The sequence below is a fragment of the Ursus maritimus genome, unplaced genomic scaffold (genome assembly GCF_017311325.1).
Source record: "Ursus maritimus isolate PB19 unplaced genomic scaffold, ASM1731132v1 scaffold_32, whole genome shotgun sequence".
Classification (NCBI taxonomy): Eukaryota; Metazoa; Chordata; class Mammalia; order Carnivora; family Ursidae; genus Ursus; species Ursus maritimus.
Genome location: NW_024425786.1, coordinates 13960304 through 13986522, shown reverse-complemented (window position 1 = coordinate 13986522; position 26219 = coordinate 13960304). Strand labels below are relative to the sequence as shown.

The following is a 26219-nucleotide window of genomic DNA, read 5'->3' as shown; positions in this document are numbered from 1 at the left end:
AGCGAGTGGCACACAGTGACCGCTCCCTGAGTCAGCGTGGCGGACCCGGGAGACGGCGGGTGGGGGTGGTGGTGGTGTCAGAGCTGGGCCTCGGGCGGAGCTGGCCCCGTGGAGTCAGGGCGAGCTGCCCTGTGGGCGAGGACGCAGGCGTGTGAGGGCCGGCTTCAGGGGTTCGAAGGGACGTCACGTGGCCCGGACCTGGCGTGGCCTTGGCCTGTGGATGGGTAGGAGTTGCAGGTGGAAGGGCCGCTGTGTGAAAACAGGCTGGTCTGGGGCGGTGAGTTCTGCCCTCTGGTGAGGATTGGGCAGAGGCTAAAGGGGGTTTTGTGAGGGGCGGGGGACTCTGGGGTCACTAAAACTCTGACCTTCTGGATTCTTGAAGAACAGACCTTTAACTCAAAGGCTTTTACTGGTTGATGCCATCGTTTTCCCACATTAATACAGATGTGGATGGTTTTGCCGTATGGGAAAGAGGTTGTCTAAGGTTAGTTTTATAACTTTTATTCCTGTGGAATGGGGCAGTTTCTTACTTTATCTCACTTTTCCGATGTCGGAGTTTTGGGGATTCTTTCCAGGAGACGTGCTGTTTCCTACCTCCAGTGGGCTCCCCCAAGGCCAGAAGACCTCTTTCCCACAGGACTCTTACTGGGGATGTGACACCGTGTTCCCTATCTCTTTGGACTTCGGGGGTCTTGGGCGGGACGTGCTGATTTTTACGTCCCGTGGGAATGCATCCTGGCTGCTGAGTCGATCTGTTCTCCATCCCTGCTTGGAAACGGTTTCTACCCCTGCCCCCTTGCTCTGGATTTAAGCTTCCTGTGAGAATCAGCTAAGCTGTTTTCCCCAGTCGGAGGACATCCCAACGTTGACCAGCTGCCTGCGGGTGGCTAAGGGAAACTACGAGAAAGAGAGCCGGCAGTTCTTGCTGATGACCTTGAAGGCTGCTGAGGGCCTGTCAGCCTCTGTTGAGGGGTCGGGCAGACATCCGTGTTACTCCCTTCTCTGAACAACGCTGTGTGCTTGAGAGCTGACGTCCTCATCTGGACGGTCTAGGAGGTCCCTTCTTGTGCTGAGTCTCACTAGCGTAGGGCACAGAAAAATGGAAAAGGGAGCACAGCTCTGGGTCTGGGCCCTCGTTCTGTACGCAGGTGTGGGTGAGCCGTGTGCCCTCTCTGAGCTTCAGCTCCCCGGAGAGCAGTGGGAAGTGTCGATGGTCACTTTTCCAGGGCCCTTGGTGCGCTGTTCGGCCCTGGGACGCCTGAAAAGGTCTCTCTTCACTCGGCCTGCTCTGGGTTTCCTTCAGCTTACTTCCTAATTGAATTTTCTCATTCAGACCTGCTTTCCCGAAGCTGTTGGGCAGCAGGGTACTTTTGAGGTGGTAGAAGCGTGGCTGGCTCTCTATTTTTTATTCTTTTCTCCCAACCTGATTGAGGTAGAATCGAAGTAGGCTAAATGGCACGTAAAGTGGACAGTTTGATCATTGCTGTTTGTCTTATAACACATAACATCTGCCTCCCCGCGCTTGCCTTCCTCCTGTGTCCGATCCTGCACTCCCGAGCTTTCCAGAAACCTCTTAGGAAGCAGGGATTCCAGCTGGCAGAGCTGTAACAAGTGTTTCCATAAGCATTCCCACGATCCTTTAAGTGAGGAGCGTGACCTCAGAACCATGTGCCCGTTCCCCTCCCCTGACGGAGGAGGAGGTGGGAGGTAAGAACAATACTGGGATGGCTGGGATGACTGTGCTCCCCGTCTGGGGCACGGCCGGAAAGCTGAGCATTTGTAGGCCATCCAAACACTGTCGTTCTCCTGGGATTCCAGGGTTAGGAGGGGAGAGTGAATTGATTTCTACCTTCACGTTAGAGCAGAGGGAACTCACAAAACAGCCCCCTCTGCTTTTCTGAGCTCTCCTGCGGTGCCTCCCGTTCATTTTGGGTGTGGAACTCACGAACTAAGTATGAGAATTGGCAAACGAGGGGCACCTTGGTGGCTCCGGCGGTTAAGCATCTGACTCTTGATCTTAGCTCAGGTCTCGATCTCCGGGTTGTGAGTTCAAACACCACATTGGGCTCCTCTTTCTTGAAAAGAAATTGGCAAACTAAAGCAAAGATGCTTTCTCTTTGTGTAATGAAACTCTCACCAGTGAGTGTTCGCGCTCGCTTTGCTGGGGACCCTGGCAAACGGTTCCTTCAGTTTCCTTGAGCTGGTGGGATACAGGGGATTCCTAGCTTTCGAACACTGGAAGGGTGTCTTGCTGTGACAGTGCGTGGACTGAGTTCCACTGCCCTTGGGTTCAGTTCCTAATCGCTTCTCTTCCGTTCCGTACCAGGTTTTCGGAAGCCCGTGCCGAAGGGACACACGCTTCTTAGGCTAGCTGACTCTGCATTCTGTGTTTACTCCTGTGACCAAGGGACAGGCAGTGACTGACATTACCATTTATTTTCTTAGAAATTAGCGAGCACCCCACTGGAAACCTTGTTTAGGAAGGTGTGTCCCCCGGGCCTCGGGCGCACACCGTGTGGCTGTGATCTTTATCTGCAGGTGAGGAAGGGGCCGGTGCTGACTAGCGGTGACGAGGGCAGCTGCACCCCAGCCCCCCAGTTGGTCAGCACCCTGTCCTCAGATTGCTCCCTAGCCTGCTCTGAGGAGCAGGTTGTGAGGGCCTTTGGCCTGAGGCACAGTGACATTTCTTGTATTCATGAAGCACTTACTGACTTTAGGGTTTTTACGATAAGACTCTGCTTGTAATGAAAGCTCACGGTGGATTTATACGTCTGGATGAGAAACAACTTTATCTACCACGGGATGGGAAGACCGTGTTCTGAGAAATCGAGCGTTCAGGTTCATAAAGAGCTGTCCTGTAGCTATCCTTGGGTTTCCACTTCATGGGGGTCTGTGTCGAATTAGGCCCCAGCATCAAGCCTGAGCCAGCCCTGCTTTGACGTGAGGGGGAGGCCATGGGTCTGTGCAGGCCAAGCCCTGCCTGGTCCTCACGGTTGCCGCCGTGCTCGAGAAGCCCGAAGTCCAGCACTGTTTTCTAGAGGTTGGCAGAAGGCCAGAGAGACCTTGATTTTGAAATTTTAGATGCTGTCCTTTTATTTTTTCCCCCTTCCTCTTCTCTGTTGACTTAACCTGTAAAGTTTATGGAGCAGTGACTACATCCCATGTATGCGCTAAGTGCTGTATACGAAATACGCCCACTTGATCCTTCCAATAACAGTATGGAGGATGTGACGTGACTGCCCTCCTCTTACAGCTTAGGAAATCTGAGGCCCGGAAGAGTTTGGTAGCTCGTCCAGGGTCCCGCAGCCAGAATCTGATGTGCGCAGAATTTGAATGCAGACCGCCTCCCCCAAACCTGCATCCTCAGCTGGAGTGCGACACCGCCTCCCTCGCTTGCCGCCCAGCTGGCAAAAGTGGGTGCGAAATAACCAGCTCCTCTTCTTTTGGAGACTTGAGAACCAGGAGGTCGCAGGGGTCCTTAGGCCGCAAAGAGAGCGTGGGGGCAGCAGGTGCCTGGGTGCCCAGCAGTCCAGGGTGGTGCTTAGGCACGCCCGCTTTGGGGTCCGAGAGACCTGTCTTTGCAGCCCTGCTTCAGCACACTTGCACGTCCCCCTCAACACGCTCCCTGGGGCACAGTTTCCACGTCTGACAGGAAGGCCAGCAGTGGCCTTCTGGGATTGGGTTTTCAGATTCAGTGAGATACTGGCATGTAATTGCTGAGAACAATACCGTAATGCGTGTTAGCCATTCCTGTAGATGCATTTGAAGCCCGCGGGTCCGAGCCCGCCGTGGTGTCACTGCCCAGGGGAGACTGGTCGTTGCCACTAGGGGTTGTATTGGTGGGCTGTGGGGGGCGGAGCCTGCTGGCGGTGCTGGCGCGGGGAATGGCGGTCACAGTTGCGCATGCTGTTCCTGGTCGTCAGAGAGAGATCTGGGATCTCGAAGTTGCTGCTTCCCTTCCTTTCATTCTTTCTGCTCATTGAGGGACGTTCAGCTCCTTACTCATCCACCACGTTTCTTGAGACGGAGCGTTGGGCCTTCGGTTGAGGGTGGAAGAGAAAGAAGATTTGAGCTTATGAAAATGTCTTGCTGGCAACAGACACACAAGCTCTAAGGAAACGTGTGTGTTGACGGAGGAGTAGTTTTCACTCCTACAGATCACTTTCATCTAGTCCAGAAGAACCAAAAGGAAGAGGCCTGGCCGTGATTTGATTTTCAGGCTCTTGTTCCAGGCTACCGACTTGCAAGCGTGCGTTTTCATTCCATTTAAGAGCGTTTGATTCTCGTGCGCTCTGGAACGAAATGCTGTGTAAAAGGGTGGTGATGGTCTCTTTCTTGATGAAGTACTTAATACATCTCAGGAACTGTGCTACTTTCTTCTCAGATACTTTCTCATGTGGTCCTAAAAACGGTACTGCAAGGTAGGTACTAGGAATATTCCCATTTAACAGGTGAAGGAGTTGAGCCTCAGGGAAGAAGGACTTGTTCAGATCTTCTTTGCTCAGAAGAGGCAGGTGAAAGATTTACTCTCTTCTGTCTTACTTCCAAGGTCCTTTGTGCCAGCCACTGACTGGCAAGGTTATCTGTTGTAGGTCTTAGCTGTTGAAGCCAGAAGGACCTCGTTTTTAGGCATCTCTCTGCTTAGCTGGTCCTGACAGCCAGAAGGGAGGAGCTCTGAGACCGGTTCTAGATTAGATTTGCAAACTTAGCGACGCCTGGGTGGCTCAGTTGTTAAGCATCTGCCTTCGGCCCAGGGAGTGATCCCAGGGTCCCGGGATCGAGCCCTGCATTGGGCTCCCTGCTCCACTGGGAGCCTGCTTCTTCCTCTCCCACTCCCCCTGCTTGTGTTTCCTATCTCATTGGCTGGCTGTCTCTCTGTCAAATAAATAAATAAAATCTTAAAAAAAAAATGATTTGCAGACTTATCACAGGCTGGTAACATGTTGCATCGTGCTTCACGAAGGTCACGAAAGCACGTGAAAGCCTCGGTGATGTGTTTGGGAGTGCTATGGGGCCAGCCGGACTGTTGTTGCAGGTGACTCTGTTGTGCTGTGTTGTGCCCGTGTTGGACAGGGTAGAGGCTGGTACCCTGATAAGAGCTGCCCTTGAGTTGCGTAAGATAAGCAGAGGTTGGAGAGTCTTCCATTTTTATTCACCTCTGAAATTGGACGCCGGGAACCCAGGACAGAAGTGGGCCGAGTGCTCTGCTTGATGGTAAGCATCGTGTTCATCTTTTCCTCAGGCCTCCCTTTGGCTTAAGACAGAAGGCTACACTGCCCCCTTTCAGGTGAAATTCTTGGATTGGTGGAGCCTTTATTTTTTCCAAATCCTTTAAATCTTGCTTTTCCATCGAGATTTGTCTGTTTGCACCATTTGCAGGTCAGACCCAAGGTCTCCCCCACACCTTTGGAAGCCATGTATTCGTGTCATTGGTACAGACCTCATGGCGGAATGTTCAGTTTCATCCGGGCCATCTTAGAAATCAGTGTAGGAGAAGGTTTATGTGAATTGGCTGCTTCTGCTATGAAAAAGGGAATCTACTTTTCTTAGCCTTCATCAGTGAACGTGTGAGTGATGTTTTTCCTAAACTTCTCTTTTTTTAATTCGTATTTGGAATACCGTGACATTCTGATTTAATCATCTTCAACTTTCATGAAAGGTTTCTTGAATTTTTTGTGACATCGAGGTAGAAATGGACAGCATGTATGACTTCCATTGAAGATGTCTCGGGATTGCCCCTAATTACGTGTCTAACTACTAGCTGACAAAGTAGAAGGATTAGAAGCTTGTTACGTGACACCAGTCAGGACCGTGCAGAGGCGGCGGCTGTAGACATCTGTGAAGCATTAGTGATCAGACAGTAGGTAATGGCGCCTCGCACATCTTCCGAACGGGTCCAGGAAACCATCAGCCAGAGAAACGGTCTGAAAAACCTGTTAGTGTTTTCAAGAAGTCCACCCATCAGAGATAGTGTTTGTGAGAATAGAGTCTATAATTTGAGGTGACAGGAGATTTCAGAATTTGGTTGTAGATAGAATTGTTCATAATTGGCCTGGCCTGGGAGAAGAGACTCACTCTAACTGATTTTGTGAGCTGGCAAGCCATCTCCACAAGTCAAAAAATCAAAATTTGATTTTTTTTGTTTGTTTGGGTTTTTTAACATTCTCTAGAGAATGTTAGGTTCTGGGAGGCAAACTGGTGTGTGTGTGTGTGTGTGTGTGTGTGTGTGTACACGCGTGTGCTGTCCTTCTCTTTAATTCGGTGCTTGGGATCTGGGACCAGTCACTTAACTTTTCTGAGACTTGATTTACCTATCTACAAACCTGGGATGAGAGCATCTATCTCATGGAGCCGTGGTGAGGCTTTCCCAAAACCCACAAGTGCAGTAAGGCCCCTAAGTTTGGGTTCTTACTGTTCTTGATAAAGATGACTAATTTGGAAAATTATATGGATGATATAAACACCAGTGGTTTAAAACACCAGTGGTTAAAACACTAATGGTTTAAAACACCATTGTTCTAATAATATAGAATGGTATTAAAAGTAGTGATCTGGGGGGGTGAATCTATCCCCACTCTTGAATTTTGATTTAGGGTTACACTGTAAGCAGACAGCACTAAACTGTAAATGAAGAGACTTGTTTTCTGGTCCTGGTTCATTTGCTTTTTAGCTACGTGATAAGTCTGAATTAGTTTTTGTAAGTCTGGGCCTCAGTTTTTCTCATTTTTTAAAAGAAGATGCTGATTAGATGGTTTCTAAGGCTCCCTTTAGCTAAACATTTCTCTGCTTCTGTGTCTTACAATTTGGAGAGGTAGAGGGAGGCACACCCGAGATAAAATGCTCCACTTCCCCCAGCTGGCTCACCAGCAGAGCCAAGAGCGGTGCTTAAGGAATCTGGCAGGCCGCGGTCCTGTCGATTGTCATCTGACCTGGGGTGTTTCCCTGCGTAGACTCACTCCCTCTGCCGTGCGGGGCAGTCTGGAAGAGCAGGCAGAGGCAGTTGCCTTTGAGTTGTGTGTGGATCGGGAGCCGAGTGTCCGTGCATAGGAGAGCGGTCAGCAAGCTTGCTGCCGGTGCACCTGTGCTTCCTCCCCTCGCCACGCCGGGCCTTAGCCATCTGGAAGGTGCTCCCACACTCGTGCCTCCTTCGGGACTCGATGGCTGACGCCTTGTTGAGAATTTTTGCCATTCCACCAAGTTTACCAGATAAACTTTGATCCCTGCAAACCGCCGTTGGAGGTTTTTGGACCGTACACACTGAATTGGTTATCCAAAACCTTTTCTTTTAAACCCACGCTGCAGCACAGATATGGCTCCACCTGCTGAGCTTGGTTCCTTTTGGATCTTCCACTCCCTGAAGGGGGATGTGTACGGGCAACATCAGCGGACGGCTGTTGTAGTATTTGACAGGAGCCTGTGTAGGGGTTGCTAAGTTTGCTCTGGAATTAACGTGCCAGGGAGGGAGGCACTTGGAAATTCTCACTGCTGGGTGGGAAGTCAAGGTCGTCTGGGGACTCTGTGAGGGCTGTGCCGCTTATCTGCTTTCGACGGCCTCGGAAGGGCTTGGGAACAGCAGTAAATACAGAGAAGCGGAACTGGTGGAGATACTCCTTGGTGCTGTCCTGGCCACAGGGCTTCAGAAAGAAAGCCGAACAAGGAAAGAACAGTACAGGACAGAAAAAAGAACTTTTTGGGGGTGAATATGGAATTTGATATACTTTTCCTGTCTTTTGGCTCTAGGGGAGCCGTGGCTCCCCCGTTCTCCATCCTAAAGGGAGGTGGGCGTGTGGGGTGGGAGTTGCGGGAATCTACCCTCCTTTGTTGGTGCTTCATGACTTGGAAACGGAAATAACACTCCGCCTACCTTGCTAGAGACTCCTGGCAGCCTAAATGGAAAACCTGTGTCAGATGAGCAAAAAATCAGGGAGGAAAGGGCCCTTGAGCCCCCCTTGAGCTGTTGTGTAAAAGTCCTAGCAGATAAGCCATGTGCTTTACACTCGGGGAGGACCCCTGCTCTTTGTGGAGGACGGGCTGCAGGGCCAGACGCCGTGCCCGACACACTGCCTCACGTGCGCCGGTCCCGGGGGGAGCATCGGGAGGCCTGGGCTTCGAAGTTTCAAGAACCACGGCTCCAGGGGATTAAGTGGTGACTGACGTAGCTCCACCCTGCAGGTGAGGTGGGAGAATAGGGATTTTTATTGTTCCTAGAGCACATCTGTGCCTTCAGGGTCTTGGACTTCTTTGAAAAAAGCTGTGGACCCTTAGCTTGGAAAACTGTGTGCACACTTGTACACCCCCTCCCCCCCCCCGCCTTCATGCATATACCCCTGTGTCTTCACACACACACACACACACACACACACACACACCCCTACTTTCTCTCTCACACAGACATACACGCCCCACCACCAACTGTCACGGTGCTCAGAAGCTGTGGGGCAGTGACTGTACCCCATGTTAAGAACCTGCGATTTATTCCTTCCGTCAAAGTTGATCTTGTTTTGGTTTTGGTTTTTTAAAATAAGAACAGGTTTCCAGTTTCCGCATTCATAGTAGATTAGAAGCAGCATACCAGATGAGGAAGTGTGGCGCAGGGAAGAGCAGAGAACTGTAAAAGCAGGCGCAGCGCCACGTTCCGGGAATGGTTGCTCCTGATGGTGTCCCTCTGCCCGGGAGACATGGTTTAACTGTGCTCGCTGCTTCGTCCTCTTTGTGAACACGCGGACCATGTAAAACACCTTAGGGGGCTTCCCATCTTTCAGGCTTCAAACAAAGTTGGTACTTGGGCTGTCGCCGGAGGGGCTCCCCGCTGCTCCGTGATCCCGGGAGGAGCGGCATGGCCGTACTTCTGAGTGGAGAGCCAGGGTGGTGTCGTCCTTCTTTTCTGCTGCTGCTTTTTCCTGGCGGCCTTCTTCTTTGGGTCACAGGCTCCTTGAGGGCAGGGACCGCATCTGACTAATCCAGCCCTGTGTCCCCAGTGCCTGCCCGTCACTCACACGGTTGCTCAGTGACTACATGGAGCTGGGTGGGAAACCTCTCACTGGGAAGATACGGGCTCACATCCCGACTTTGTGACCTCGCCACACTTTCTTTGAACCTCATTATTCATCTGTAAGATGAGTGGGCAGGACTTAGGTGACCTCGAAAGTTCTGTCCTGGAGTCCTAATAGAATTGTTTTAGAGCAGAGACTTGTAAAGGCACCGTGTTTCCAGAGTGATCAAGGTCACCTGGGCCCCACCACCGAATCGTTCGCTGTAAAATGGTTACGTGGTGGTGTGTGGTTTTCTCCCCAGTTTTTAGAAAAGGACATCGATCCAGCTGTGATGAAATGCAGGAGACCCCAGACGGTTGAAGGACACTTGATCTTCCTCGAGGGCTTTCACCGTGGCTTCGATCCGCTCGATAGAGGGTGTCGGACTTTGCTTTGGCGGGGGGGATGTCAGCCAGGGGGAATGCTTGTGTTTGTGTCTGGCGAGCCATCTCCCTGTGTGTGTGGCCCGCACTGCAGTGTCTCTCCCGGAAGATTCAGCCAGAGGGCAGTCGGTCAGCGGAAGAAACACTTCTCTTTTTCTTAACGCACATGTGCAGTTTTCTGGAGTGACCTGCGGATGAGTTGTGGGCCGGTGACTCCTTCCCCACGTAGCCCCAGCACGGCTTGTTCCTGAGCCGCGTGGCAGAAGATAGGTTCGGCTTCTATGCGGAGTCGCTTGCTGGGTCACAGATCATACGAGACAGGCCGTGGTTCCCTTATTCTCCATAAATTTGTGGGAAATCACCCTGGGCTCCAGCGCAGTTTACCTCTGTGCTGTCCCTGAAGCAAGAACGTGCTAAGCCTCTCGGGAATGTAAACGAGTGAAGGTCTTGATGAACTTGAGAACAGACTGTAAGGCCTTGAAGCTTTGGGTGGTTGTTTACGGATGGACAGATGCTATTAAGTGCAGATCCGCCTCGGCCAGCCACGAGAGCAGGCCAGGCAGGACTTCTGCTCAGAAATCCACACGGTTGGAGTTACTGCTTGTCCTTGAAATTATAAACAGTGTGTTTGGGAAGGGCACACGGAAACCGTATGCACGCTAATGAGGCTTCGGCGCTGACTCCTAGCAGGTGGGCCCTGCTGGAAAACGGAGTCCTCTCCAACTTCTTGGGCTTCCTCCTCCCCTTTCCAGTCAGTACTCTCCTCCTGTCTGCCCTGCCTCTTAAAGGCCCTGGCCCTCCCCCTCTCTCCAGCCAGATAGCCACCACCCTGGCTGCTGTGGCGGTTCCTCTGCTGGCTCTCCTGTCCCCAGGCCCCTCTCTGGCCAGAACGTCCCCCCCACAGCCACCAGAGACATCCCCCTGTATCAGTTACCAGTTACTGTTGCCAACTAGCAGAATCACCCCCGAACCCAGTGACTTAAAACACACGAATCATTATGTCCAGTGCTTTCTGTGGGTCAGCAGTTCAGGAGGGCCTTGCTTGAGGGGTGGTTCTGGCTTGGGATCTCGAGATGTTGCAGTCAGACAGCTGAAGCTGGAAGAGGGGCATCTGGGGGGCTGGCTGAGTGTCTCGTGGTCCCTTCATGTGGCTTCCCTGTGCGGGCTGGGTTGGGCTTCCTCACAGCATGGCTGCCATAGGGTGGTCGACCTGTTTACATTGCCGCTTGGGGCTCCAAGCCTGAGTGTTCAGTGAGCAAGGTAAAAAATGAATGGTCTTTTATGGCTTGGCCTCAGAAATCACAGATCATCAGTTCTGCTATTCTCTGCCGATGGAAACAGTTGCCAAAGCTCTCCCATTTCCAAGGAGGGGGTACGTGGACCCCACCTCTCAGTGGGAAGAGTGTCACAGTCGCTCCTCCTAAGAGCAGCATGCCGGGTGAGGGATCTTCTTTTGGCCATTTTTGGACGATGTGATCTCTTTAACCTTCTGAGATGCAAGGCTGTTCCTGTCATTCCTCTGTGGAAGGATCTTTAGGGCTCCTAGTCTCTCCGAAGAAGCAGATTTTAAAGTTGTCAAGGCCAGAGAACATGGCACGGAAGCCTTACCTACAAAGGAGACACAGCTGCTGGGAGTTAAGGGGTCTTGGGCCTGGAGCCTGCTTAGAGAACTGCTGCCCTCTGAGCCGCTGGGGGGATAAACCAGCCTGACTGTAGCCCCGTCACCTCCCCGAGCCGCACCTGCCTGCTCCGTGGGCCTTGTGTGCGCGCGCATCCCACGCCCTGCAGAGGCCACCACGCCCTGTCCCTGCCCGTGTCTGTACGCTCCTGGGCGCACGGAGCCAGTGATGACCCGCTCAGGTACCCTTCTCCTGAGACATCTTTGGAGTTTCCTCTATACCCCTTAGTCTCATCTCTACTGTAACTTTGTTCGTTTTTTGTGGCTAGGTGTGTTCACTTATTAGAGTTTGAGTTTATCACAGGTTGGGACATGTCCTGTTCTTCATTTCTGCCTAGGGGCTGAGTAAATTGTTTGATGAGGATTTCCAAATTGGTCTCTGCCCTTTTACTTCATTTAATAGGGCCGGGATTTACTGCATGCGAATGATGGATAACACTGGCAGGTGTCTGAATTCCCTAGGAGATTGTTTAAGCTGTAGTGTTTTATTCAGCTTATTATTCTGAAAAATTGTTCTGTTCTAGTCTGTATTAATGGTTGTTTTACTTGTTGTAGGGCGATTGAAGCAGTTTGTGCTTTTACTTGAAGTCGTGTGAAAAACAAGCAGAACGTGAAGCTTTTCCAAACTTGGTTTATAAACACACGCACCCAGAACATCTAACCCGATCCTGTAGAGCCTCGCCAGCCTAAAGTGGGGTGACCGTCCCCTCCTTATTCTTTGACAGCCTGACGAAGACTCTTCCTTGATTTTTTCCCCCCATATGAATTTTGACCACAGTGTAAGTTCCTGAAGACAGGGACTTTGTTTTATTCACCATTCAGAATCAAAAACAGTGCTTGTCACCTAGGAAACACTCAAGTAACGACTGAATGACTAATTGAATGGGAGCGAACTCTGGAGAGGGAAGTGAAATGGGTCATTCTTTTCCTATTTACCTTTCAGCCTGGAAACCACCACCCGTGGGAGGTAGATCTGGTGGAGGATACTGTCCAAAGGAAGGTCTAGGAGCAGTTTGGGCTTTGAAGGAACCATCCCAGGGAGAGTCCTTAGTCACAGGGTGACGGTCCACACAAGAACTAGAAAGCGGGTTAGGGGCGGGAACCAGGGTGGGGATCCCACCCCCCACCGCCCTGCCGCTCCATCACTGTCTTTCTGGGGTCACCCCTGTTGTTGCCTGTAGTTCTGGACCATCTGTGTTTCCTTCACTCTGGTGCTGTGCCCTGTCTGGACCCCTCAGGGTGTGGGATGACTCCCAGGTGAAGGGCTCCAGTTCACTCTAATTTTAACTTTTTACAAGCTGTCATCAAGCTTCACCATGTTGCTTTGCTTCTGGGAAGCCTTTAGTCATTTCCTAATTTAATGATAGATGTCCTTAGCGCTAGAAATTTATAAGGAAGCATTTCCAATTAGGATTCATTGGGATTAATGCAAAATAGGAGTTAGAACATTTTGCAGTAGTGTTTTTTTTAGTGCTCTCAAATAGATCCGGTCGGACAGAGGACTATGGGGGAGGGACCCTTTATGCCCCCGGCACCCTTGGGGGAAGGCTGTGAGCAGCATACTGGTTTGGGGCGTGTGAGCAGGCTCTGTGGAAGGGTGGACACAGTATCTTTTCATGTTGATCTTTCCCCGAACTCGCTCTTCCTAGATAATACACTGTTTAATTTCTAGTTTATCTCCTCTGACTCGCTGTATGTTCTGGGTGAAGGTTTCGGTGTAACCAGGTTTACTTCCATCTCAGTTTGTTTTTTGTTCTCAGGAAGATTGTTATTAATATCCAGTTGAGAATACTTTTGAAGACCAGAAGATTTTAGGGGTTATGAGTGGTCTGTGAATTAGAATTATATATGAAGTGTTTCTGTGCATGTGCGGTTTTCTGGAGCCTTATTTTTGATCAGAGTCTGGGAGTCTGTAGTCTCCAGAAATGATTGTTTTACTTTTATTTTTATTTTTTTAAAAGATTATATTTTTTTAAAAAGTAATCTCTACACCCAGCGTGGGGCTTGAATCCACAACCCCGGGATTAAGTTGCGTGCTCCACCGACTTAGGCGCCCCCAAAATGAGTGTTTTATTTTTTTAGATTTTATTTATTTTATTTTATTTTTTATTTATGAAAGAGTGAGAGCGTGGGTGAGCAGGGGGAGGGAGGGAGAGAGAATCCCACGCAGACTCCCTGCTGAGCACAGAGCCTGATGTGGGGCTTCCATCTCAGGACCTTGAGATGATGCCCTGAAATCATGAGTCGGATGCTTCACTGACTGAGCCACCCAGGTGTGCCCAAAATCAGTGTTTTGTTAAGATTTTATTTATTAGAGAGAGAGACAGCCAGCAGGAGAGGGAACACAAGCAGGGGGAGTGGGAGAGGAAGAAGCAGGTTCCCAGTGGAGGAGCCTGATGTGGGGCTTGATCCCAGAGCATTGGGATCACGCCCCGAGCCGAAGGCAGACGCTTAACGACTGAGCCACCCAGGTGCCCTCAAAATCAGTGTTTTAAATCAGGGTTTTCAGACTTGACTCTGGCATTTGGGGCCAGGTTGTTGGGGTCTGTCCTCTGTGCTGTGGAATGTTTAGAAGCATCCCTGGTCCCTACCCGTTAGATGCCAGTAGCTCCTCCTCCCCTGAGGACAACCGAAAAAATATCTCCGTACGTTGCCAGATGTCTCCTGGGGGTTTGTGGGGAGGGCAGAATCAACCCCAGTTGAGAAACATGAGTACACACCTTTTTTTTCAGTAGACATAATTTTTTAGAGTAGTTTTTGGTTCACAGGAAAATGGAGCAGAGAGTGCCTACATATTCCTGCCCCCACACATGCATGGCCTTCCCCACCAGAGTTACAGTTGCTGAGCCTACGCTGACACGTCATAATCGCTCAGTCCGTAGTCTCCATTGGATTCACTCTTGGTGTTGCACAGACTGGGGGTTTGGACAAATTTATTACGATGCACGCCCGCCGTTAGAGCTTCACTGCCCCAAAAAGTCCTGTGTGTGCTCTGCCTGTTCATCCCTCCTCCCCTTCGGCCCCTGGCAACCACCAACCTCTGGCTGTGTCCATAGTTTTGCCTTTTCCAGAATGTCACAGAGTTGGAATCCTGCAGGATGCAGCCTTTTCAGGCTGGCTTCTTGCACTTGGTCATACGCGTTGAAGGTTCCTGCGTGACTTTTCACGCTCGAGAGCTCCTTTCTTCTTAGGGCGGAATGATATTCCAGCGTCTGGACGGCCCACAGGTGGTTCATCCACGTACCTGCCGGGGGACATCTTGGCTGCTCCCAAGTTTTGGCAGTTGTGAATAAAGCTGTTACCCACATTGGTGTGCCAGTTTTTGTATGGAAATAAGTTTTCAGCTCCTTTGAAAGGTCAATACCAAGGAGTGCAGTCGCTGGATCGTTTGGTGAGACTGTTCAGTTTTGTAGGAAGCTGCCACACTGTCTTTGAAGGTGGCTCTGTACCATTTTGCGTTCCCACCAGCAGCGAGTCACCGTTCCTGTTGCCGCACGTCCTTGTCAGCAATCAGAGTTCTGGATTTTGGCCCTCCTGATAGTTGTATAATGGGATCTCATCGTGGCTTTAATTTGCGTTTCCCTGGTAACAAACGATGCGGAGCATCTTTTCATATTCTTTATTTGCCATCTGTAAGTCTTCTTTAGTGGAGGTGTATGTTTAGGTCTTTGGCTCATTAGTTTACATCTTTTAACTAGTTTGGAGTCATTTAGGGTTTTCTCTTCTGGTGCAGTCATGGGGTGGGGTGGGGATACACAGCTGTTCATGGAGTTGGAGCACAGAGCTCCAGTTTGTAGCAACAGGAAAGATTTCAGGGTTGCGTTGAGTGGGGCAAATGTTATGAAATATATATATATGTATATTTTTAATGTTTTTGAAATATTTAAAACATGTATTTATATGCAGAAAATACTCCCAAATAACATACTGCTGTATATTAAAAATTTCACAGGTATTGAATCATTGCAACAACCCTATGAAGCAGATAATGTCCCCATTTTATGGATAAAGAGAGACTCGGAGAGGTTAGGAAATTTGCCCAACGTTATAGTTAATGAATGGCAGAACTGGAAACTGAATGTAGTCGCTCTACATTCTGGAAGGCAACTCAGTTGATCTGTGTTCGCGACCCTTGAAATGGTGTGAAAATGCCTTCCCATGGCAGCAGGCCAGACCCGTGTCACCGTGGCATTGGCTGGCATAGAAGGCGTGGCGCCAGTAGGGGATTCGTGGTTGCTACGATGTTTCACTGATCAGAACAAGTGCTACACCATTTCCGGGGTGAGTGAGTGTGTGTTTCTTTGTAGGGCAGTAGCCACTTGGTTGTGTATCCCAGAATCAATTGTCCCTGATAACCACCTTCAACGGGGGGGGGGGGCAGGTTTGCTGTTGTTTCTTTTTAGAAAAACAGCCCGCTGTATATGTCCAGTTACCTGGGAACGAGATAGCCTCCAGTTAACTTGCTGTGTTAGTTCTTCGGTCGAGTACAGAGTGGGTCCCTGTCCCATAGCCTGTTTGTGGTGAATATCCCCGACGTGTAGATGGTTGTATTCGGAGGTTCTGGTTCATCACAGGCAATTGTGGCATTTCCAGGATTAGTTTATATTTTATGAAGATTCTTTGGCGTGTTGATTTGGGGCTTCTAAAAATTCTGAGATGGGTCTGGGCACACGAGCTGGAGCCTGTGATGGGCGGTGTCGGCTGCCTCAGGTGTACTTCTCAGGGGGATGTCCCGTGGTCTTCCTGCTCTGCCTGGGCCACCTTGCTCACCTTTCTTGTCATACCTCCTGAGGTCTAGCCTGTGCCACAGCCCGCTGGGCACTGAATTTACTCTCACTTTACCCGCTCCTTCCTCCTCCTCCCCACCTCCATTATTGATCACGTATTGATGGTGACTGGCACGTGGTATCTCTGAGTAAGTATTTGCAGCCTGAATATCCAGTGAGGCGAGTCCTGGGGAGCACACAGTGGGGTCTTTGTCCTCCCAGGCCCCTGCGACAGCAGTGACCCCAGTTTGCCGCACTTGTCTGCTCTGCAGCTGGAGACCCCTCTTGACCGGAGATGCTCCAGGTCTCAGTCGCCTGTGCAAGGGCCTGGCAGCTGGGGATGCGTCCCAGGCTTCAGCTGAGACTGAAGCACTTTAACTTCGGCGCGCATCTTGCCACTTGTTCTTTGCCTGGCTCTGTCCCTGGCCTGGAGTGCATCAAGGCACCTGGCCTGGTGACATTACCTGACGCGTATGTCCAGGGTACAGCAAAGGAGCATGCTCCTTTGCAGGGCCTATCAGGAAGTAACACATTTGCATCTCAGTGATCCACGGAATTGGAACAGGAAAGCCGAGGGGGCTTTCAGGTGTGGGTGGAACTCCGGCCCGCTTCACACTTTTTGAGTATCTTCCGGACATCGCCACTTGAGATAGATGTGCTGTCACATAGCCTGTCCCCCCGACCCCGCTCCGGAGAGTTGTCGGAGGGCCCACTGCGGGCCTGCTTGGTGTTAGAATACCCTGGGCAAGCTGAAACTGCATGCAAGGATGTGCTTTTTTTTTTCTCCAGATTTTATTTATTTATTTGAGAGCAGATGAGCACGAGCTGGGGGTGGGGGAGGACAAAGGGAGAGGGAGAAGCGGGCTTCCCGCTGAGCAGGGAGCCTGACACGGGGCTCCATCCGAGGATCCTGGGATCACGACCTGAGCCGAAGGCAGACGCTTAACCAACTGAGCCACCCACATGCCCCAAGGTGCTTCTGTTGGCAAAATGACCTAGATGCTTCTGTTTCTCTTTTCACAGAGTGACCAGCAGCTGGACTGTGCCTTGGACTTGATGAGGCGCCTGCCTCCACAGCAAATCGAGAAGAACCTCAGCGACCTGATCGACCTGGTATGAGCTTTGTTCATAGGGTCTCACTTGGGCTGTGGCTCATACTTGGTTGCCTCTGTGTGCCTTTTTCCACACGGAGTTCCAAACCCAGAAGAGACCTTCCTCCACCACCACCACCACCACCGAGTTCTGGGAGTCCTCCCCGCGGTTGTCTCCCAGAGCCAGCTGGGTTGATAAAGCCCAAGATGGGAGCTCACAAGTTGATCACGCTCTGTCCCCTTGCCCCAGCTGCATGTTTTCAGTTTCTGGAAGCTTGCATTTCAGCACGGGGAGGAAGAGGCCACACACACCCAGCGGGCATTCAGCAGTGCCTGGTGCTAGGCTTCTTTCGTTTCTTTGCTGCTGCGCAGGTTCCTCCAGCCAAGACAACACAAAATCTACCCTATAAAATACCTCAGGGGCTTCACTTGCACTTTGACCGGTACAGAACACCAAAGTCAGCTGTCAAAGAGCTCATCACATCTATTATTTAAATATCTGTATATTTTTAAATTCAGAATGATTGGTCTCAGATTGATGCCTCAGATTAATATTATTTGAAATGCCTCAAAATATTTAAAATCCATTAAGCTCTGGAAAATACTGAAAAGAAGTAAGATAAACTAGAATCAGGCCCCAAGAGGCCAACTGAGTTACTAGCTTCTTTGGCCATTGTGTTCCGGCTCGAGTGCCAAGTCCTCTGTTGTGGTCGCTGCACCCCTGTCTCCTGGGATGTGATGGTCCACTGCCAACCGTGGCCCATCAACGAGGTGTCTTTTACGATAATGATTTGAAAACGTGTCCATGTGCTGTAGCGATGCCTTATTCCACCGTCTGAATTCAGAGCGATGGTACTAGGAGAAGCATTCTTGCAGGAGTCTCGTGTCATTCACAGAGAGGACTTCGCCGCCATCCTCGGCCCCTCGTCACCACCGTGCACGTGCTTACGGGCACCCGCGGTCCCCGTCGGGAGGCCGCCGGATTGGGGAGGGTGGTGAACGCACTAGTCTGTCCCGGTGACATTCCCACAAGGGAGAAGGAGGGGGAGGTTTCTTGAGGTCAGGGGCCCTGATGAGCAAGGCAGCCACAGGCCCTTGGGATGGAAGGGAGGAAGGCGGACTTAAAGACGTGATGGGTCCCGGCTGACACAGACATGTGAGGTGAGTGTGAAAGAAGAGAGGGTAGGATTGTGAGGCACACAAGCCTCTAAGTGTGCTGAGTGAGGTCAGAACCCAGAGGCAGGGAGGTGCCGTCAGCCCCGGCGGTGGACCGAGTGCCTGCAGGCCCCTGTGGTGAGGCCCCGTCTGGAGGGCAGTGGGCTGTCTGCTGCGGGCCCCTGTGGTGAGGCCCCGTCTGGAGGGCAGTGGGCTCTCTGCTGCGGGCCCCCGCGGTTGGGCTGTGTCTGGAGGGCAGTGGGCTGTCTGCTGCGGGCTGTGGTCGAGGCCCGTCTGGAGGCAGTGGCTGGTCTGCTGGGCCCCTGTGGTGAGGGCCCGTCTGGAGGGCAGTGGGCTGTCTGCTGCGGGCCCCTGTGGTGAGACCCGTCTGGAGGGCAGTGGGCTGTCGCTGCGGCCCCTGTGGTGAGAGCCCGTCTGGAGGGCAGTGGGCTCTCTGCTGCGGGCTTGTGAGGCCCGTCTGGAGGGCAGTGGGCTGTGCTGCGGGCCCGTGGTGAGGAGCCCCGTCTGGAGGGCAGTGGGGCTCTCTGCCTGCGGGCCTGTAGTGAGGCCCGTCTGGAGGGCAGTGGGCTCTCTGCTGCGGGCCCCTGTGGTGAGGCCCCGTCTGGAGGGCAGTGGGCTGTCTGCTGCGGGCCCCTGTGGTGAGGCCCCGTCTGGAGGGCAGTGGGCTGTCCGCTGCGGGCCCCTGTGGTGAGGCCCCGTCTGGAGGGCAGTGGGCTCTCTGCTCCAGCTGCTCGCCGTTGCGCTGTGGGAGGACGGTCCTCTGTGACTTGTTTTCACACTTTTCTAGAGAAGCCGTACATTTGGAGTTTGTGAGACCTCCTGGTTTTTCAGCATCGGCCCAAACACGGGATGGGTTGGATCTGGTTTTGGACAGCATGTGAGTTGGGGAGAGGGGCGGGTTAGGCGGGGGGAGGGAGGGTGTTTAGCGAAAGCAGTCTTTGCTGGGAAATCGTGAGGTATGCAGTTGGACAGTTGCAAGGGGTCCTCGCGGGTCAGAAGGAGGGCTGAACTTGGGGCGGTGGTTATCGTCACCACCCCCCTCACTGAGCCTGCTGCGCACGGCGGTTCGCTTGCTTGGCCCGATGTGACTCCCAGCCCTACAAGGCAGCAGCCTGGGGAGCGCCGTATTGCTTCGCGTTTCTCTTGGTCAGAGATTTTTGCTTGATTATATGTGGCAGAGGTGGGCAAAGGCTGAAGATATGATCCGATCCCTAATTGGGTCAGCGGCAGAGGCTTCTTTGTCTTTAAACTCAGCATGAAAGCATGCTTGGCTGAGTTTAAACCTGGCGTGCCAATTTAGCTATTACAGTATTTTAGAAATCAGCCGGAGAAGAAATGATGAGCGAATTTTTCTCAGTAGACCCTTCTTGGTGTTCGACAGGCTGTTGTGTTCTTATGGCAACAGCAGTGTGTTTTCTCTGCGATCCCCCCGTCACTGTCTCTCTCGGTGATGGGCACAGAGCTGCTTTTACGGGAACTGGTCAGCTCCTTCCTCTGCTGGGGCTGGGGCTTGGCAGGAAAACTGCAGCACTGACGGGGAGTGAAGGAGAACCTTGGGAGCTGTCTCTCACCTCAGCCTTACACCGGGTGCGCCCCCAGGTTGGCCCTGGCATGCGGTTTGCAGGAGGCCCCTTGGACCCTCGTCGAAGTACCACACTGGTCCTGTCCCTGAGAGGGGATGTGCTGTGGAGCCTCCCATGGGTTACCGTCAGAATGCACTGCTTTCCTCCTTGCGACTTTGTCTCCTGCAGAACTTGGCTGGAGACGGGGATGGAGGCAGACCTGGGTTGCGGGTTTGACCGCTGACAGTCGTCGAACCCCTGCTGTGTGCCTGGTACTGAGCTGGACGCTGTGGTTTGTGTTAGTGCTTCCGTTGGTTTTCATAATCCCCCTTGAATGTACATCGGACCACTTCACCTCTTTTGGATGATTTCAACTCCGAGGAAGAAGCCAAGCAGCACCAGGAGTCCCAGTTCCTTCTGCGGGGGTACCTCTGCGGGGCCCTTTTGCGTGAATCCATCACACCCAGAACAACAGATCAAATGCGGTGTGTCTTACTGATGTGTCCGTCTGAACTGTTCGGGGGCAATGTGTTAAATAATTCATTAGTAATCTAAAATACTAAAAATCTGTTTTATGGAGAATAATTGAGCGTTCCTGTAATTAAAAACAACAGCAGCACTGGAGACCTGAAAGACGGCCCCTCCTTAGAGCCAGGCCACATGGGATTAGCAGTTCATTTTTGTCCATTGCCCCGTGGGTAGGGGGGTGCTGGAGAGGCGCCGACCGCCCCTCGCCAGGTTGTGTGGAGGCCAGCCTTGGGCCCCGTCTACCTCCTGAGGCTGAACAGGAGGCCATAATAGATTCCCATCATCCAGAATGGGCTGGGGAATCGGGTGTTCTCATTAATTTTTTAATTTGAACTATGATGAATGTCAGAATGGAAATGGAGCACGGCTTTTCACCGAATTAGGATCTGGTAAAGCACACCTCGTTAAAACTATACTGACATGCTTCAAAAGGCACTTTTTGATTAATGGCCTTGCTTCAAGGTCCTTGCTCTGCACTGTAGTGTATGAGGGGCTTTTGGGCTGCTTTTGTACAAGGTCCAATGACCACTCGTAGAAATTACTTCTTTCAGTGTTTTCCTTTCGTTGCTGCTATTTTTCTTCTCTTTGCCTTGGGAATGACGGTGGGGTGGGGGGTTTGTTTTGTTTTTAACTGGGTCTGCAGAATTCCTTCTTTCTTTTAAGAGTTGGTCCATGCCGAGTGTACCGCCGCGTCTCTGAAGTTCCCTTGCAGTTGTATTTCTTCCCAGAGCTGTGATTGCAGAAAACTCACACTATTCTGGGTCCATGTAGAAGCAGTGGGTCCAGGCCTTTGTTTCACGTAATCTGGGATCAGTCAGATGTTTTCAGAGCAGCAAATGCACTGCTCGGTGCAAATTGCAGTCATTCCTCCCGTGCTCACCTGCCTAAAATAATGAAAGGGAGGTAGTTGTTTTCAAGAAAAGTCTCCAGTTTTAAGCCTGACAAGAATGTTAGGATTTGCCAGCATTCTCCATGAAGGGAATGGCCACGCTTAGATGTTGGAGCCAGAGAACCGTAGGGGAATTTATCCGGTCCACCAGCAGTCCGGTTACGGAGTTGTATGAAAGAGAAATGTGGTGTGTCCTTGGCGGCCAGGGCAGGGCAGCCCAATTTATCATGCCAGATGAGCTTTCCTTCTTCTGTTTTTTTCCCAGCATCAGAGCTTTTGCTGCCTCGGGATTATGGTGCATGCTGGGATTGGTGGGAAGTGACCTTCCTTTGCAGACGGCCAGAACATCATTTTATTACATATTAATCCCGTCGTACTAGCGTGAAGCCAGCCGAAATCCGTTGTTAAGCCATTTCAAAAATACCCACTCGTCCGTGTGGGCCAACAATCCTATGATGTTTAGATGCTCCCTTGGCTTCCTGCACTTTGACCTTCTACGGCTTTACTCTGCACGCTGGCAGTAATAGCCGAAACTTGGCTGGGGTGTAGTTTGAGCCCTGAGCTGAGGAAGGAGTTTGTTTCTGCAAATTGGCACCCAGCAGGCCATCCGTCCTTTGCCCTTTTTAAGAGCAGACCAAAAATAGCCCTAAATCTGTTTAACCAGGCAGGAGAGTCTTTGCCTGCAAACGTTAGTCGTTTCATTTTTAATTCCTTCTCTCTTCTGTGCTGTAGCCACCCAAAGGTCCAGCTCGTGGGTGTCCCCCGGTGTTACTCAAGCCCGGGGGAAGGCATCAGCTGGGAAAGCCCCTGAGCCGTCCTGGCCAGGCCTGTGGGTTAGAGGTGGAAGAGACCGGGGAGCCGTTAGAGGTGCTTCGGCAGGGGAGCTGAGAGCGCGGTCGGTCTCCGTAGCAGCATATCCCTCTTCGGAGCAGCCAGAATTGCCCTCCAGAAATAGAAAGGGCCAGCTAGGCGTGCGGAGTTTCGTCCTGCCAGCCTCTGCAGGACCTGTATTGTGAATGGCTTGCAGAAATCGTCCACCTCTTAACAGCGTGAGGGCTGCCAGGAGCATGCGAGTCTTCAGGCCTGACGGGTCACAGGGCTGGGGTGCAGGGGGTGTACTTAGGCACTGGGAGCCCGGCAGATGAGCTTGAAGTCTCCAAGAACCTGCAGTCCATGAAGCAGCCGGGGGAGCCAAGCTCCACACCTTTGTGATTGCTGAAATGAAGGCTAATATTATATTTAACAGTTCATTAATATTGTTATCTGTCTGATTTCTGCTAAGCATTGCTACTCAGTTTTTCAGTCTTTAATAGCAGAACCAACGAGTTCTGGAAATTATTCTCCCAGTGGTAGCTGTGTGGAATGAAGCACCAAACCCCACTCTGTCCCCAGGTGATGAAGACGTGCTGGGCGTGGGGACCCAGGGTCCTGCAGCTGTGATGATCCAGTTTATCTGTGCTCGGCAGTGAGGAGGCTTGTGTTTTCTTTTCTTTCTTTCTTTTTTTTTTTTTTTAAAGATTTTATTTATTTATTTGACAGAGAGACAGCCAGCGAGAGGGGGAACACAAGCAGGGGGAGTGGAGAGGAAGAAGCAGGCTCCGAGCTGAGCAGGGAGCCCGATGCAGGGACTCGATCCCAGGACCCTGGGATCACTGCCCGAGCTGAAGGCAGAAGCCTAAAGACTGAGCCACCCAGGCGCCCCAGGCTTGTGTTTTCCTCCTGCCTGACTTGCCACTTACCTTCACCATTTACAAGTAGTCTCACATCAGCATTTTTTCCTCCTTTGTTTCAGAGGCAACATTTAAAAGGTCTTCTTTCTAAAGGGGTCTTAGCTTAAGTGGGTGAAAACTTAATGGATTCAAGCCCACATTTCCTGAGCACCCCTTCTGAGTGAGGCACTGTGCTCAGCCCTGGGAAGAAATGCAGCATTTATTCCTTGGCTCTCCTTCCACAGGAGAAAATGCCAGGATCCTAAAACTTGACCCCTGGTGAGAATGACCTTGGCTGGCTTCTCAGACCATTGGTCTTCACCGGTTCATCAGCTCCGAGGAGGGCTGTCAAAAGTTATTCTTTCTACAAGAATTTCACCTCTGCTGTTGGTCAAATACTCTTCCAGGTGCCGGCGATACGGGATGAAAGGCCTGGCTCCATAGAGCTGGCATTTAGTGGAGAATTTAGGGAAGACTTCTGGAAGAAGGAAGACTTGGCTGTGGCCGGCTTGGCGCTCTGTGTCTACCAAGCAGATACCCAGCCAGCACATTTGTTTGTCTTTACTTTTGAGTAAAGGTGGTCCAGGCTCTTTCATGGCTATGCCTAGCCAGCAGTGAGTGTCTGCCCTCCCCCCTGACTCTCTGCTGGCCACCTTTCAGCCGGCCTCTCCCTCTGTTCCTCAGGTCCTTCCCCCAGACCGTCCCTGACAGTTGAGCAAATACACATCTTTGGAGTTTGGGGGGCAAATCCCAAAGTGGCTGCCTGGAGTAGAGAATTTTATGTTTCTTTTCTTTAAATAATTACATTCCAGTCTGTAACATGCCCACATGTAAGACATTTTAATACAAAAAGAATGCTTTCTGCACTGAAGCCTTACGTCTTGTTGAGGCTCAGGGAAGTTGGCCTTTTCCTGCCTGGGGCTTGGCGAGTGGGCCTCCCAGCTGGGCGTCTTCTTCCCCCTGCTGGGCACCCACGAGCTGAGGGTTCCCCACTGACACACCATGGACGCCTGGGCTGGGGCTGCTGCGTGGTGGTTTTGGAGCCCTATACCAGACGCCATCCGCTGGTACCGAGGGAGGTTCCCTGTGGCTCTATGTCAAGGGTGGGGGGACTTGGCTTCCAGCTTCCATTCTCCCGTTCATCCTCGGGTCTGCCCAGGGTCTGCCGGGAAGTTTTCTCTCCGAGGCCGGATATTGTCTCTGGAGCAGGAGAAGGGGAATGGATCGAATAATTGGTAATTATGCAAAAGCCCCTGCACAGTCTCTGTTGCACTGATGTTTCTGAGCTTATCCTGAGCTTCCCTACAGGCGACACTGAGCGGCAGTTCCCATTTTACAAGGGGAAAAGCATTCCAGCCAAGGGCCTCCAGCAGTATTTTAATGAACTCCATTCCTTGGAAAGTTGTGGTGAGCCTTTTCATGCAAGCGTTTTTTGCTCTTTGAATGGACTGCAGCTGTGGGGACTAAAAGCAAGGGAGGGGAGAAAGCAGCCCCTGGACCGAGGTGCTGAACTGGCTCCCTGTTCCCTGCCCAGGGCTGCCCCTCCAGAGCGAGATGGCCTTCCATGACCCCAGCGTGTTGCAGAGGTGAGGACCCTGCCACCTAATGGTGCGGCCTCTGATTTGTGTCAAGGTGACAGCTAGGCAGCCCTTGTAAACGAGGACAGAATGGCGTGATTGGCTTGGAAGGGGAAGTGGGGCTCCCTGGGGTGCCCTCCCCTGACCTGCTCCCTCAGAGATGTGCCTGGGAAGTTATTTGAAATTCTGATGAGTTCTCTTATACGCAGAAGAATGGGCCCTCATTTGATCCAATTAAGAATGAGATGGATTGCCTCCGGAGCAGGCAGCCCAGACAATTAAAACTTGAAGCCAAGTGAACGAGGGAGAAAAGTACGGGGGCCATTTGCTTTCCTTTGTGCGCATGTGTTCCTTGGGGAGCAGGACTGTTTCCAGGGACCGGAATGACGTGTCTGCTGGTCCTGAGCAGTTCTAGAGCGGTAACAGAGATGACTCATTATGGCCAGGGGCTCGAAATTCTCCAAAACTAGGGTATTTGAAAGCAGTCTCCTGTCCCCATAGCTGTCGACCACCCGGTTCACTTTTGTTGTTTTTCAGAGGAAATGCTAAAGTTCTAAAAAGAGATTTTGTGTTTGGGCTCAGATTTAGAATCTGACTCTCCCCTCTGTTCATTCTTCCTAAAGTCATTTTCAGTGAATGACATGGAAAATAGCTCTAATGGAGACCCATCAGATGTTGAAACACTGATATATACAGGCCGCGTTATTATACATTTGATCTGTCACCTGGTTTAATCTTCTGAGCCACTCTGTAAGGCGAGCTGGCGCCTCCCCTTTTATAGCCGAGGATGGCGAGGATGTCCCATACCGGATGTGGGACCCAGGGGTGGCAAGGATGTCCCATACCGGATGTGGGACCCAGGGGAAAGTCGAGCTCAGCTGTTGATTCAGTGTGTCGTCCACTGGATTGCGGTCTCAAAGATGAAAACGTGATAGCATGTCATTTCTTGTATGTCCTGCTAGAATTCTCTTTTCAGGTGAAACTGTAAAAGAGATTTGTGATGAGGCGGGCTGGTGGCCATGGAACTTGTAAGTGCTTCAGGAGAAAAGCCTCTGTAAACTTCTCTTCCTTGCCTCTTTCGGTTTGGTTTCTGCTTGGCCCGGCTGTTGGGAGCAGTGGACTCAATGGGAATGGTGGTGCAGAGGTGAAGCCGTCAGTAACTGTCGCCCAGCACACACGCGCACGCACACACACTGTGCCCTGTGTATGTGTGTGTGCGGGCAGGGGGTGCGCTTTAGAAAAGGGTTCTGTTCAAACACAAGTAGTAAGCCACTATTTCTTCTTTCAGTTAATAAAGTAAATCTAGAAGTTTTAGGAAAAGCAAGTTCTTGCACTGCAAAAGCTGAAAGGCTGGGTCAGGAAGGTGACTGCCTTTAAGTCAAATGTACCGGCATCAGCACACGACCCAGCATAAGGCACTTGGAGTCTGTAAGGCACCTGGGGTGGAAGGACAAGATCCCGTTGGCGGCAGCAGGACAGCGGGAGCAGCTGGGCATGGGCTCCCCGGGCGGCAGGTGGGCCACGTGTGACGGCCGCTGCGGAGCTCAGCCCCGGGGGCAGAAGTGAGTGGAGTCGGCCCGCTCAGCACCAGGCCCCGTCCCATAGGCACTTAGGATGTATTATAAGTGACATTCGTGTTTCACTGGGAAGAAACAAAGGATTACTCAATCAGATTGCTGGAACAACTAAAAACGTGAGGGCGGACAAGCTGAGGATCTCTTGCTGGGCGCGCGCTCATCCCGCTCACGGGGTAGCAGGAAGCAGACAGGCTAGGAGCAGGAGGGAAGCCGCAGCGGTGTTTGGTGCTGAGACGGGGGAGGCCTCGGTC

The 26219-nt window shown here is 51.6% G+C and overlaps 1 protein-coding gene across 2 annotated transcripts in view; it reads left to right on the top strand.

Annotated features, from left to right (window-relative positions):
* The window catches only part of CAPZB (capping actin protein of muscle Z-line subunit beta), a 129170-nt gene that overhangs the window by 41583 nt on the left and 61368 nt on the right, over positions 1-26219 (top strand). For both annotated transcript variants that reach the window (XM_040645871.1, XM_040645870.1), the window contains exon 2: positions 16883-16972. In XM_040645871.1, coding sequence (XP_040501805.1) covers positions 16883-16972 — 90 coding nt within the window. The remainder of the gene's footprint in view (positions 1-16882; positions 16973-26219) is intronic.